The following is a 16261-nucleotide window of genomic DNA, read 5'->3' on the forward strand; positions in this document are numbered from 1 at the left end:
TCAAAAATAATAGCATTTTGAATTAGGCCCAAAGACAAAGCAGAGCTCAGTTAACGCAAAACCTGGAGGGGATCTAGAGAGGAAGGAAACATGGCATCATCTGGTGGTCCAGGGATACAGGCAGTGTGGAATCTGGCTGACAATGGGACAAAGTTTGAAGAATTTCACATTTACTGGCTTTTTAGACCCTAAACCTGGCTACCTAAGAGAATACAGTTTCATAGAAGCTACACTGATACGGCTGAAATCCTGTTGCACAGTTACATAAACAACTTTTGGAAGTGAACTGCCTTAAAAAAACCTCTTAACCAGAGATGGGCATGAACCGTGGTTCTGAAGTTTGTGCCAGTTCATACACATGGCACCACAGGGGCCACACGTTCCCTTTCCTCCGTGCCCTGGCTGGATCCCCCACTCACCAGATGGCATGTGCTCCTTTCCTCCTCCTCCTCCTCTTCAGATGTTCAGCCAGTCTCCAGGAGGAGCACGGGCTTCCTTGTCCCACCTCCTTGGCTGATTGCCCACTTACACAAGGAGGCAGGACAGATAAGCCCGTGTCCCTGCCAGGGACTGGCTGAACAGCCGAAGAGGGGGAGTGCACTCCAATTGGCGAGTGTGCCATTGGCCGGGGAGGCAGGGGAAGGGCACGTGTGAACCAGCATGAAACTCAGAACCGAGGTTTGTGCTTATCTCTACTCTTAGCATTATCCATAGCATACTAATTCACAGGATTTGGTGTGTGCCACAGAAAAGGCTTATAAAGGTTTCTTAAAAAGGTAAAGGTAAAGGTTCCCCTTGACAATTTTTGTCCAGTCGTGTTCGACTCTAGGGGGTGGTGCTCATCCCCGTTTCCAAGCCATAGAGCCAGCGTTTTGTCTGAAGACAATCTTCCGTGGTCACATGGCCAGTGCGACTTAGACACGGAACGCTGTTACCTTCCCACCGAGGTGGTCCCTATTTATCTACTCGCATTTGCATGCTTTCGAACCGCTAGGTTGGCGGGAGTTGGGACAAGTGACGGGCGCTCACTCCGTTGCGTGGATTCGATCATACAACTGCTTGGTCTTCTGACCATGCAGCATAGGCTTCTGCGGTTTAGCCCACAGCGCCACCACGTCCCTAGGTTTCTTAACTTGTTGGAATTTGCATCTAAATGTTATGCTATTTGCATAACTGCACTAAAGGATTTCAGCCATATAATATTTATTGACTGCAGACAAGACACGAGGTTGCTGGATCCTGCACCTCCTATACGTTAATCAGCCCATGCAAATGGTTGTTGTTTTCTATTTCTATTTCTTACTGTAATGCAGATCTAAAATGCAGTCATGGGAAGAGAGAGAGAGAAAGAGAGAGAGAGAGAATTCTAGTTTAAGCATCTCCTTAAACCAAGCAGTCGTAAGATCGAATCCACGTGACGGAGTGAGCGCCCGTTGCTTGTCCCAGCTCCCGCCAACCTAGCGGTTCGAAAGCATGCAAATGCAAGTAGATAAATAGGTACCATCTCGGTGGGAAGGTAAACAGCGTTCCGTGTCTAAATCACACTGGACATGTGACCACGGAAAGATTGTCTTCGGACAAACGCTGGCTCTATGGCTTGAAGAGCGGGATGAGCGCCGCCCCTAGAGTTGGACACGACTGGACAAAAATTGTCAAGGGGAACCTTTACCTTTACCTTAAAATGCATTTATCATCATAATCCATGTCCATCCAAGTCCCCATTCTCTCTGGCCTCTCTATTTTATTCTTAATCTTACCCTTGAAAGAAGTAATGGGTGTAATTTAATCTGGAGCTATTACTGCAAAGGAGGACTAATCTATGGCCTGATTCCGACATAATGATCTGACTTCAGTAGAGCACACTTCATTCTAAGAAAGATGAGCATTGCATCCACTCCTCCTTTCTATCCTTTCTGAGAATACTTTTAGCACCAAATACCCAGCATTTGTTAAATCATACACATATCGGTTGAAACCCAAGTGGCACAACTACACCATGTAAATGGTGATGCCACCCCCCTCCCTGAGCATTTTCATTTTAATTAAATTAAAAACTTTCTCTCTTCACCTTCATGTTCTGAACGTCCCTGGGGATTTCTTTTGCCTGGAGAAGCCATTGGGAGTTTTGGAATGGAGGTCAGTGCATTTAAAATCGTAACATTGCCATCAGATTTGTGAGCACTGGTCCTGATCTGGCAGCAGGACCACTGGCAATGATTTTCCAATTTTAAAGCCTTCCCTCAACATCATTCCAAAGCTCCTGAAAGTTCTCCCAGAAAGAAAGGGGGCCCTGGGAACTCTTGGAACCTGACGGCAGGGATAGGAAGTTTGGAATTTAATTAAAATAAAAATTAAAGATATAGGATGATGACATTCTCACTGTTTATGTGACACAATTGCACCAACTGGATTTCAGCCATTATGTCAGAATGAGGAAACGGTGTTTTCACCTATGTGTTTCACCCATGAAAAACAATGCCGGTGTTAATTCTGCTGGTGCCAGTGCTGACAAGGATGATGATTCTTTGTACTACGGTTAACGTTTTACATTTATATCCTGCATTTCCCTCAGTGAGCTCAAGACCTACATGAGTCTTCTTCTCCCCATTTTATCCTCATAACTCTATCAGGTAAGTTAGGAGGGGGCAGTGCAACTGGCACAAGGTCACCCAGTTAAGTTCTTGGCCAAGTGGAGACGTGAATCCAGGTTTCCCGTGTCTCTGTCCAACCTATTAGCCACCCAACTACTTTTGACTCTCAGTAATAGCAGAGAGAAGAGGAAAGAAGGAAAGTGAAGGGGACACACACAACATAGATTCTTGGTTAATTAAACTATGATTTACTGGACTGAGGTTGTTACCTCTGCACCAGACCTACAAATGCTATAAAATACCAGGCTCAAGGATCTTGAAACAGTGGTCGAAATCCTATTGAGTTAAATGAATAAGGCTCACTAAAATAGGCCCATTGAATTACTAGGGGTTTGGAGAGTCAAGTCCTCAGTAAGTTCCACTGATTCAAATGGGCCTACTTTAGTTGTGAATTATTTTAGCATAATTTCATTTAGTTTAGGCCTGCTTGAAGCAATAGAACTTATGGAGGCATTGACTCACCAAATCCCCACTGAATCCAGGAGCCTACTGTAATGCAATTTACTACATTAAGCAACATGACTTCGGCCAATGTTTGTGAGACACCTTGACCTTTCAGCAACTGTAACACAATATCATTCAACAAACAAACAGGCATTGTTACAAAGGAAGGACAAAATGAAACCCTGTTATTTGATTGATTCATACTGCTTCCATCAAGAGAGCTTCCAGGAGGGGGCAAATCTCCTTCTCCCCTAAAGTCTTCCATCTGTCCTAAAACCTGCAGAACTCTTCTGGAGCAGGCTTATGGATGGCCCACAGAGCTTCAGTGCAGAAGGAAATCCTCTTCTGCTAGTTGATGCCAGAGTCTCTGAGTGACAGTTCTTCATTTCTTCATAACACAGATTTTGTGATGAGAATCCTGCTTCTTCTTGTTAAAATTCAGGGAGGGGGAGGCTCTTTTCTCCTCACAACATGATTTATCTGCATGAATTCTTTGCCCCCAATAAGTCTCATGGGAGTCTCAGATGATTTTGGATTGTTTGTGATCCTTCCCCCCCCCCCCAAAAAAAAGATATGCCAAGCTGCTCAGGACTGCTAGAATTCCCGCATAGAATGAATTATTTCCTGTGTACACAGGAGAAAACCAAGCTGTGCAGGATTGTTATAGCTGAAGTGCAGGAATCACCAAAAAGTGCATTAATCTATGCAAAATTTGGCAGTTTGCTGCACAGAAGAACACATGACAAACAGGACAAGACAATCAAAAGCAGTTGTGGGTAATCTGTGTTACAGAGAGAGTATCTGCCCTCAAGCAAAGATTCCTCTCATAAATGACTTGATGTATTTGGAGTTTGTGGGAGGCAAAGCAGGGGGGGGGGAGGTTTGGAACAGGTGGCAAAAAGTTATTCCTTCATATTGACAGGAGAGATAATCAGCCAGCAGTAGGTGAATCATTCAAGCAGAACAACGGGGGAAACTACCTATCTCAAAGATAGACCTATTTTGCCTCTGTAAACAAGCCAGTCCTCAGATGAGCTTCTACTATTTTACATCTCTCCACAAAGCAACATTTTACAGAAGCAGTAGGTATCTGTCTGTTTACTTGTGTTTCTTCTGAATCCAGAACATGTCTCCAGTTCTTGCACCTCTTAAAAATATGAATGCACATACACACGCTTGCTTCTTCTGATTGTATTCTAATTTTCTGACACTACTATTTCCAATTCTTCCTCTCACAGTATTTTTTAAAAAATGAATAATCTATGATATCTACTTTACAAATTGTCTGAGGCCTCTAATAAACACATGTACCATATTTGCCGGCGTATAAGATGACTTTTTTGCCCTGAAAAACACGCCTCCAAGTGGGGGGAGGGTCATCTTATACCCTGGGATCACTTCAGTTGGGCCAGGAGAGTGGGGTCAGACTTTCTCGAAGGAGCCGCCGCTGTTGAGTGAGTGACGTGGGGCCACGCCGGCTGGGGAGGAAGGCAGGTGGGCAGGCAGGCAGGCGGTCGGTTCGGAAGGAGGGAGGGAAGCAGAGCCGGCCATGCCAGAGCAGCCAGAGCCTGCCCCCCGTGCTGCCCGCCGCCCCGTGCTGCTGAACCAGCTGCCCGTTCGCCTGACTGCCGCTGGAGAGCCACTTCCCCTCCTCCTCCTCCTCCTCCTCCTCCTCCCCTGCTGCCACCCCACCCGGATGCTTCCCCTCCTCCTCGCCCTCCTTGGGCCTCGTCGCCGGCCATGAACTTCCAGGGCAGGCCCAGGCAGAGCCCTGGGCAGCCACCGCCGGTGCCGCAGCAGAGCCTGGCCGCCCCACCGAAGGTGGTATTTTGAGTGGAAATGTTGGGGGGTTGTCTTATATGCCCAGTCATCTTATATGCCCAGTCGTCTTATACGCCGGCAAATACGGTAGATCATGTAGATGCAAGAATATTTCCATATGCTAATCCTCCTCAGCCTCCACTGAAATGAATGGCAAAGTCTTTCATCATGTATGAGCTTGATGTGTACATGAAATGAGAAGAAATAATCAACTTTTTTGGATACTTCACAATTCATAGGGTAGATAGAGAGCCATGAGCATAAATGAGTTGCTATTAAAATTATTACTTCTGTGTTAAACATGAAGACTAGGAAATGGATGCATATAATCTAAAAATAACATTTTGAAACTAACATTAAAGTATTTTCTTTTTCAAAATTGTGTTAGGAACATCAGTTTACTTGTCCTCCTGTTTAACCTCTACCAGTTTATTGCAGTACAAATATATTCTTGATTCCATTTGTATTTCATACTAATTATTTCTTTATAGTCAATGTAAACAACTTCTGACATACCTTCCTTGAGGCTGTATGTTTCCTCTAGCATAGTCTGGGCGCAATATACTTCCCGAAGCTGTATCCCACCTCCACAGAGGGTTGTCTCTTTATTGTATCGGAGGTTCTGCTGTTCCAGCAGAAGAGTAATATCACATCTTCTCCACTCAGATGTTTTCCATGAATACCTTGTGAAGAATACGAGACATAACACTGCTATTTAAAGCTTATTTCGCACATCTGTCTTATGCCAAATTTCTTCTAATTTGCTTGCAAATTATTGAGACAGCAATTCCAAATGTTTCACAGAATAAATCAAATCAGAGTTCGGGTGTAACTACATAGCAGAGAAAATACAATTTGATCCACTGTGTATTTGCAGTTTATCAGATCAGATTTTCCTGGATAAATTACTGTAGCTGTCCAGGTAATAATTTAAAGTTGTCAGCAGGAAAAGAGTTACATTTGCACAGAATTCCAACAGCAAAAGCTGTCTTAAGGTACTAACAAGGTGCTAATCAGCAATTGCCACCTCTCCCTTTTTGTCTATTTAGTTTTCCTATGTTCCCAAGAAATACTGTGTTCTAGTGCTGAGTTGAAACCATTTTTAAAAAAAGATGCTGTGTGGAGACTAGGGGCGCTTGGTTGAGGGGAACTGACACCCATCCTTGTGGTTTTGATCAGGCAGTTACACTGGCAGAAAACAGCTAAAAGCAATGTCAACCCAGATGGAACAAATTTAAACCCTGTGGGCTGAACCAAAACCAAAGGTGATTTCCTGTTCAGAAAAGAAACTTCCACAATGGGCTTCCCTGCACTGAACTTTTCATCATGTAGTCAAAGGGGCTTTAATTTAAATCCACTTGTGCCCAATTTGTCTTAAATTCCAGGGTAAATGGTCAAGTTGATGTTTCTCAGTAAACAGTCTCACAACTGTTCTTGACATTGTACAGATAAAAAAGAAAAAGTAGAAAAACTGCTATCTAAATATTAATATGCCATTTAATATATTATATAATATATAATATATAATATAATATTAATAAAAATATTAAGTGGTAGAATATACCAGATGGGCGGGATAGAAATCAAACAATTAAATAAATAAAATAAAATATGTATTCATGGTCATAGTGGACATAAACCTAGAGTGGTCTGGTAGTCCAGATAGACGGGGTATAAATCAAATAAATAAACAAACAAACAAACAAACAAACAAACAAACAAACCATGGGTTATATCTGGGAACTGTGTGGTTTTTAAAATGGATTAACTAATTTTAGGTAATTTCCATTTATCTGCAGCCTGAATTACTAACTTTAGTCACTAGGTGGCAGAGTTATCTTGCAAGTAGAGGATGTTCTCTGAGGCATCTCCATATGAGATACTAGTGAAAACAACAAGCAGCACACAACTGTTCTATTGCTCTGCAGGACCCTGAAACTTTTCAAAAAGTTATGGATCACAGGGAGAAAGATCCTGCTCCTGCTGTTAAGTAAACAGAGGAAAAGTACTAACTGTTTATTAGATGCTTCTAGAACTCTCCAATAGAGAGTTTGAGGTGTTGATTTTATCTTCCAAAGCATATCTTATTTAGAAGAAGGTCTCTTTGTGCCCAAATTAAGGGCACACTAATTCTGTGCCCCTTTGGAGAAACTTGAACTCAATCCTTGTTTGGCTCAGTGACATTATTTGTGCACTTCTGGACCATGGGGGATGACGACTGCAATGAAAACAGCTATGAGTCAGGATGTGTGTGGAAGCTATAGAGGGCCATCTACTACTACTACTACTACTACTACTACTACTACTACTACTACTACTACTACTACTACTACTACTTATTATTATTATTATTATTATTATTATTATTATTATTATTATTATTATTATTATTATTATTATTATTATTATTATTATTATTATTATTATTATTATTATACCAGAGCGCATTCCAATAGTAAAAAGCAGTTAAAATACAACCATAACATAATTACAATGATAAAAACATACAATAAATAATTGTCATTCCATAAGACAATAATAACAATCCAAATAACAATATCATAATTGAAGTACAGTACTTCAAGCATGATCATGTGAGAGACGGGAAGATTCCACTTCCGCCTACAGGGCATCATAGCACTCACAGGCTTCTCAGCAATCAAAGCCCATACAAGAGGAATACGGACCTTCATCCATAGTCACATACACATCAACCTCATACTAAACTGTTTAGCAAATTCATGCAGCTAGATAAGAAAGAGGCAAGAAAATTCCAGTATATGAATGCTAGCTAACAAAAACAAACCTCTTCCACTTTGCCCACCACTGACACAATACAGCAGGTGAGTAGAACAGCTACAAGGGAATACTGTATGCAGCTTGCCGTGACCTTAGTCTGATCCCTCCATAGTGATCAGAATGTCCATGGGAGATCTTGGGCTTTATTGAAGGTGTCAGCTGACATGTGTCTTCTCCTCTGGCATTAGAAGCTTGGTCTACTGATCTAGTGTATTACTTTCAGTTTCCCTTTCTTCAGTTCAAATCACTGAGTGCACTACGGTTAAACAAATTTTAATCCCATGAACACCAACAGAAACATAAAGTATTGGGAGTGATAATGCTTTGCCCCACAGAGAACAACAAATTCTTGTTCTGATTTGTGGCTGCCCCCCAAGTCATACAAACACTCCTAAATAAGTCAATTTTTTGCATATTTGTCTAAAGACAGTGCACGTCCCTAATCCTAACTATACAAATGAGCCACAGAAGACTGGAAAATTGGTCTGTGTCTATGCAAACACACAAAATAAACTCTCAAGCAACTCTACAGCCTTGATCATGGAACCCATTGCTTCTTTTTTTGGTGAAACAAAACAAATGGGTTTGATGAAACAATTACTTGTAACTGCAGACCATAGCAGATTAATATTCTAGTTTAAAACATTTAAAATATATTGCATGGATTTGGAGAAACACATAGCTATTAGAACCAAGACACAGAGAGAGAGAAATTAAGAACTGACTCTACAAGAACCAGACAGCCTTCAAAATGACAAATGCAAAACTGTCCTCCCACAATACGTAACACATAATAGGAAGAACTTTTGTAGGTGTAACCTTATTTTAAAAAAATCTCAAAAATACAGCTTGCCTTTTTTCACGCAGACCATCTCAACTCTGCATAAGTTACATGAACAACAAAGTAAATGCACTGTGTATTGTTTCCAATCACTCTAAACTGTCACATTCCCTAAGGCTAAATGGAAATCAGTTTACAGTATGAAATGTTTAAGGAGAGCTACCAACCTTGTGTAGTCATTAACAAATTTTGCTCTAAGCGAATTATGTTCATTAAAGTTGTTGCTTAGCTAAAATTCACTGTAGAGTGGATGTGAAAGCTAGGTGCATACGGAAAATAATGAAGCCTAAATATAGTAAGTAGAGGAGGCTCACTGAAATGAACGGGCCTTGTTAGTTACTACTTAAAGAAGCCCCATTTATTTCAATGGGGCTACTTTAGGTAGAGCTGATGTTTTGTTTTGCTCTCAGAACTGCTGAGCTTCAGTCAATTAGTACGGGTGCAGCTGTGGAGAACCCTTGTGTATTCCACCAAAACAAGAAGCAGACTACATTAAAAATTATACAACAATGTTATGTTCATTTGAACTCTGCAAGAGATAACAAGGTCTTGTCAAATTAAAATACTTCCATATGTTGTTCCTTTCTAGATTTAGGCTGCTCTGGATTCTTGCTCCATCCATCAGTATTTCTGGTGGAGATTTTTTCCATGAGCCAATTATCTTCCAGAGGGGGGGATGTCCCCACACTATTTCAGACCTTTCTAAAAAGGTCGTCTTAAACTAGAGAAGATGCCATCTGTGCCACTGGAAGCTGACAGCCCATTTTCCCTCCAGACATGTAGTTCCTTCAAAACTCCATGCCAGAACAACCAAATTTGCAAGTGAAACCAGCATTTACCTCCTGTTGAAAGCTTATGCAAGGAGAAACAGTCATTTTTGCCTCTTGAGAGATTATTTCTATTGACACACTAACTATATTACTTAGCATAACTCAAATTATTTCAATAAATCAGTCCTCTGAGTGGAAACAAGTCAGACTATGCTCACTTGGATTTATTTCCAAGAAAGCAATCTGAGGATTGCAGCCCAAGAACAGTATGATTTTATTCAACAAGTCTAAGTACTCATTAGTTTCACCATTATAGCACTCCAGAATGTCACCAATATGAAGTAAACTATTAAACTAATAAACTCTGATGTATGTGAAAGTGAGAGAAGCTTTTCATGCTTAAAGAAGTCGAGTAAGTGCTGTACCACTAATGATGCTATATTATTACTTCATTAAAATTACTAATCTTGGAAAGCCACTATGTACAAGAAGTTTAAAATTAGCCTTTCTAAACAAGAGAAGACACATTATTGTCCTCATAACATGTACAGAAAGGAAAATCCAGGACCTCTAAAAAATAGTTTAACACTTTAAGAGCACCCAAGAAGTTAAGGATGGAATAAGCAACATACAGCTCTCCACTCAGATATAATAGCCTCAGTCTGTGCAGGATACAACTCTTTTCAACAAGACTGACTTGTATTGGGACTCATACCCACTTTCTACTCCTGCCACACCTGATGGCTCTTGTGCAAAGTGCATTAACTTATCAAGGACCACAGTCCCCATAATAAAAGACTATCAAACCATGATACTGTCAGAATCTGTCAGGAAGGCTCACCAACTGCTACCCTCTAAAAGTAAAGCTTTTTTTTTTGTTGTTTAGGAAAAAGGACAGACAGGGAAAGGGAAACAGCAGTTAAGGTTCATTTTTTACATCAAACATTTGACTTCAAACAACTGAAAATCCCTTTGAAGCTTTAAAAGTTTTAGACATCAACATTCAAATGCCCCAATTCACTGTCAGAATGAGCAATGCACTGAGACACATCTCAAAAAAGGACCCACTGCAATGTATGAAGAAAAAAGTAATCAGAAAAAGATTGGCAAAATAAGAACTTTGACACATCTGTATCCAAAAACCTGTTGGGTTTTTTTTTGCCTCACATTGTTGAAAGAAACTAGCTGACAGTCCCTTTTCATTCTCCCTTCACAGTCCTTCCCAGCTCAGAAGGAATGTCTCTCTAGTCTGCACCTTGCATGTCATTGGGCACTAGAATGTATCAGTGGCTTCAAAGAATGTCACATTTCTTGAAGTCATTGCCACCAGCCATTATAACCCCTTCAAAAGCTGTAAGGGCAGGATATGGGGAATCAGAATGATTTCCCATTAACACAGTTGTCTGAAAAGGGTGTATTTAATCTCCCTATCTGTTTCATATGTATGCAGAACATGTTGTACAAAGAGATTGATTAGATTCAGGTGAATGATGAGCAACACCGAGAAACATCTATAATTTAAGATATTCAGATCACATCATATTTCTGGCAAGAAACATTAAAGTTGGCAATGAAGAAACTGAAATTCTTATAAGATTTTCTATACCTTGACTTGCTCAAGAATGAAAATGGAGACTGCAGCCAAGAAATCGGGGGGGGGGGGGGAGAGAGATTCTTGGAAGAGCAGTCATTGGAAATGAAGGGTAAAAGCATCCATATGTACAGATATGAAAGTTGGACAATGAAGAAAGCTGTGAAGCACAAAGTTTACTCGTCTGAAATGTGATGTTGGAATAGAGTTTTACAGGTACCATGTACTGGCAGAGAGACAAATAAGTGGGTTTAAGAGCAAATCAAATCTGAATTCTCACCAGAAGCTCAAGTGACTGAACTGAGGCTACTATACTTTGGACATATCAGAATATAAGACTCAATGGAAAACACAATTATCCTAGAAGACAAATAATAACACCTTTTGGAAGTTTCTGTAGAGTTACAAAAAGTCAGAAGCAGCTTGACAGCACACAGAAACAAAAAACAAAAAACAAAAAAAACACAAGAATCCAATAAATACCCTTATAGTAATTATTTCAGTGGACTACACAAAGCACAATACCATGCAAATCAAGAGATGCTTGTTGGTTTTCATACAATCTCACTTCAGTGTTTTTAAACAAGCCAGGAATATGGTGAAAAGATGATGATAATCCGTTGTTCTAAATCAGTTTCAGTCTTTTCCAATCAACCTGAAGGCAGTGTCTTTGCTCATGCTGACCGACTACCTGACGTCAGCCTTCCCCATAAATATTTTAGTGGAAGGCATCTTCAATATACTTAACAAAAACAAGGTTTTCAGGTTAGAAAAACAATGTCAGACCTAACAATACCTCAGGCCTTTAAGCACTGGTTAGGCCTTTCACTTTACTCTTCTTTTTGTTGAGTAGAAAAATGTAAGAATAAATTACAAATACAAATCTCTTTCTTCACTTATTAGCCAGCAGGCTGGAATATTTCAAGCACATGACTGTCAGATAAAACAGGTCACTGCGCACAGAAATCAGTTGGACAATCTATCCTTTTGTCTTTCTGATTGTCATGAATTGCAGTAGAAAAGTGAAAAATCAGCCTAAAAGAGCTGTTTTTGCAAGATCTAATCAAGCAACATTTTTTAAAGTACCCTCGCTCTTTCCTACTGATAGCAAGATGCACGGAATGATGAGCAGGTTGCTGATTTTGAAGTAACACAATGCACACTATATTATGACCTTTGCATATTTGCCCCCCTTTGAAAGATTTTGTATGCTATGTATGATTACATCATCTGCTTGAGAAGTACGGGAAACAGGGAGCAAAGTTCTGGAGTCATTTCAGTCAACCACATCAATATGCTCATTCATGATTGTTTACTCTGTGAAACTAAAAAGATAATAAAAATCTCGACCACTCAGAGAAGAATTGGAACAGAATTCATATCACTATCAGAAAGAGAAGCCTCTCTGAGTGAGGTGAATATTTTTTTTTCTATTTCTGAGGCAGAATTTTTAAAAACAACAACAAAAAACCAACAACCCTGTATTATTGCAGCTGCTCAACTGATTGGACCAAACCTAAGAGAAAATTTCAATAATAAGAGCACAAATCACTTCCATGGCCATCAATCTGCTAAGCTGTCTGCTAAAGGTTCAGCTCTATATTTGAGTGATTTCCAAGAGAAAAGGACCTGCCATTAAAGAAGTCTTGAGCATGTTCCTCTGATCATACAGGAGAGACTGTCCTTCACATCCCCATTCACAAAATGTGAATGAGTTCATTTCAGCAACATTTGTTCTCTCTATATATGTGTCTCCAGAGTCACATAATCTCTCCTGGGAAGGGCCAGCCAAGTGATTGAGACTGATAGGGATATGTGTCCTGGCCACTTGTACGGCCCTGAGCAACCTGCATGGCACCAGAAAAAAGCATGGATAAACTACTTTTGAGTATTTCATACGTAGAAAACTTGATGAAGGTTGCCATATGTTGGAAACAATTTAACATTCCAGCCCAAAGGGAACCAAGTAAGATGTATGTGGCTTGAATCCAGTGTGCTGCCTCAGTTGCTAAATGAGTAGGTTGGTCCCTAAGGGAGGTGATGGTGCCGCAGGTTAAACCACAGAAGTCTCTCTCCTGCAAGGTTGGAAGACCAGCAGTGGTAAGATCAAATCCATGCAATGGAGTGAGCTCCCGTCACTTGTCCCAGCTCCTGCCAGCCTAGCAGTTCGAAAGCATGTAAAAATGCAAGTAAATAAATAGGTATCACCACTGTGGGAAGGTAATGGCATTCCGTATTTAGTCACGCTGGCCACGTGACCACGGAAACTGTCTACAGACAAATGCTGGCTCTATGGCTTGGAAATGGGGATGAGCACCATCCCCTAGAGTCGGACACGACTGGACTAAATGTCAAGGGGAACCTTTACCTTTACCTAGGTTGGTCCATGGGGCACAACTGGCCTTTGGCTTTTTTTTTTCCACGCAGCATTCTAGTGTCCCAGGAACATTACCTGCTTACATAGAAAAGGCTGTTGTTCTTGTGTTGTGATCAGAAAGAAGAAACTTTAGCTTTATACTCTTTCTAATGATCCAGATGTAGCAGATTACTATAAGCAACTGGAAACCACAGTCTAGATCAGGATCGTAAGTTTTCTACTTATAACATATGTTTATGTCTCCACTGATCTATGTTTTGTTCTGTGATGTGCTACCACACCTGTAACTCTTACCACCTACACCAAGTAGCTAAGAATATGGAGGAAAGAACATGATGCTACATTTTTCATTCTAATCAATTGAGATTTTCGCAACAAGACAACAGGTCAACAAGTCCAGCAAAACCTCTCACCTCCACATGAAACTGAGGCACAAGGAATACAATTTTTCAGATCAACATCTCTGTAACTTCATCAAATTCCCTCCCTACAAAACTAAGCTCCTTTCCCTTTCATAAGCAAAGAACACACACAAAGCAAGCACAGAATCCACTGCCTGGCATATACCTTGGGCAAGGATGAAGATATTCTCCAGTACCATGAGTGTTGCAGGCTTCCCTTTCTTCAGCTTCAGGACATTCCTGGCCAGCTCCAACAGCGACATGCTTGATACTCCGAGTTCTACTGCGGAATCCTGGCGAGAGATCCCCCGCGTGGCAAGTCTTTGAGCAGGAGCTCCATGAAGACCAATCAGACATTTCACAGTCTTTGGGCATAACACAGGACTGAAAGGTCAAGGGGACGGTGTCTTGTACACAAAGGCTGCGATAAGAGAGGACAATGTTTAAAAAAACTGGGAACAAAATCTCAAAGCATTCTTCATCCTTCTTCTCATTCCTCATTTTGATCACTCAACAGTAAGAATAAAACAAGAATTACTAGGCTGAAAAAGTATGAGACACCAACCTTGAGATCTCTGAAGAGGATTCTAGTGTTCAAGATATGTCACTAAAGTGAAATGGCAATTTAGATATAAGAAAGAGCAGATAAATTGATCAACAGTATATGATACAGTGGTGCCTCACTTAACAGCAATAATCCGTTCCCGGAAAATCGCTGTTAAGAGAAAACATCGTAAAGCAAAAATTAAAAAGCCCATTGAAACACACTGAAAACCTTTCAATGCATTCCAATGGGCTTAAAACTCATCGTCCAGCGAAGATCCTCCATACAGCGGCCATTTTCACTGCCTGTATAGCGAGGAATCCGTCCCTAAACACAGCGGGGAGCCATTTTATTTGCCCAGTGGTCTTTTTGAAACCACCAATCAGCTGTTAGAAAAACGTTGTTTTGTGAAGAATCGGTTCCCGAAGCAGGGAACCGATCATCACTAAGCAAAATTCCCCCATTTAGACCATCGTTTTGCGATCGTAATTGCAATCACAAAAAGATCGTCGTAAAGCAGATTCATCGTAATGCGGGGCAATCGTAAAGCGAGGCACCACTGTACATTAATTAATAAAAGCCAGAATCCTATTGACCTTTCTTTGCATAAGGTTTGTATAACTTGCTACAGCCATTTGACAAAGTGCCAGGGTATGTTTTGACTGCATGCCTGGTCATGCACCTGATTCTGCAAGTGGGATGGGCCTCAGCATCTCATAAATTAGCCACAATTAAACTGCAACAAGTTTCACAAAGACCAGTAGGATTTTGGCCAATATATATGCTTATAACACATTTAACAGCGGTAAGGAAACAATAAATGGTGTTTCTCCCCCTTACAGTTCCAAGCTGTTTACATGGCAGAGCTATTACTGGGAAACTTTAAATAATGTGCACAAATAAGACATGTGAATGCCATACGTAGAATGGGACCTCCATTCATGTGTTTATTCTTCAAATAATATATAAATATATATACTGTATATATACCACCCATCTGGAATGGGTCTACTCTGAGCCGTTTACATATAATACAAAAAAATAAACTGAGATAAAATCCAGATTTTAAAGATAAGATAAAATAAAGATAAGGATGTACACTTCTCAAAACAAGAGACAAACATAATAGCCGCTTTCCTTATAATGTCTCATGAGGTTACATTTTTCAAACAAGATCACAGCATTTAATGGCACATAATGTGAGGTTAATTACACTAAATGTAGCATAAAATTGCAAAGGTACCAAAGGGTTATTTTTGCTTTCTAAACTGAAAAATTAATATCATTGGGTTTTGGGTTTTTTTTCTGAAAAAAAAATTAATAGGTTGTTTCAAACCTCTTATCTGGATGTAGTCCCAAAAGGGATGCCAATGAAGCTTCAAAGCAAGGCACTCAGCAACAGAAACTGGCATAGCATTGACACAAACCTCTGGGGCAAATCCTATCCCAAAAGAGCAAGGGGTATGGCCACTGTTGCCTCCTGTTCCTTTGCCTGACAACTTACGATGACACAAGGAAAGGAGGTAGGCCCAAATGGTGAGTGCTTCTAGAAGCCTTTATTTACAAGCACTTCGGCACTAGTTTCCATTTTAAATTCCCCAGCCAGTTTACAAATAACTTCAGAGCAGTGACAATATAATGTTCAACTGCTGAGATTTAAAGGAGTGATAGAAAAGAAATCTGCATCCTCTATTTTTTTTTTTTAAACAGATTTATCCATCTGGTGGACTACTAACAGAAATGTGACTGTATCTTTCCATTCCCATCCTTAGGAGGAATGACAGGAATCACATAGACCACCAGGTTCTTTTAAATTTCTTTTTAACTAGTGAATTATGCCAGGCAAATCCAGAAGCAACAGTTTTGCAACACAAAATGAAACAAGTGTGGGAAGGGAAGAGGGGGAAATGATTCAGACAAAGGCAACAGTGACTCTAGTTTGGGCTTAGCTGAGCAGAAATCTAAACATACAAACTCAGCAGCATCATGACATGGTGCTATATTGTTCCAGGTAGTCTTCAC

At 40.4% G+C, this 16261-nt stretch overlaps 1 protein-coding gene across 2 annotated transcripts in view; it reads right to left on the minus strand.

Annotated features, from left to right (window-relative positions):
* The window catches only part of THSD7B (thrombospondin type 1 domain containing 7B), a 642879-nt gene that overhangs the window by 367282 nt on the left and 259336 nt on the right, over nucleotides 1-16261 (minus strand). For both annotated transcript variants that reach the window (XM_078376996.1, XM_020779664.3), the window contains 2 exons: nucleotides 13862-14116; nucleotides 5433-5599 (listed from right to left, as the gene is read on the minus strand). In XM_078376996.1, coding sequence (XP_078233122.1) covers nucleotides 5433-5599; nucleotides 13862-14116 — 422 coding nt within the window. The remainder of the gene's footprint in view (nucleotides 1-5432; nucleotides 5600-13861; nucleotides 14117-16261) is intronic.

Source organism: Pogona vitticeps, chromosome 1 (genome assembly GCF_051106095.1).
Source record: "Pogona vitticeps strain Pit_001003342236 chromosome 1, PviZW2.1, whole genome shotgun sequence".
NCBI classification, from domain to species: Eukaryota; Metazoa; Chordata; class Lepidosauria; order Squamata; family Agamidae; genus Pogona; species Pogona vitticeps.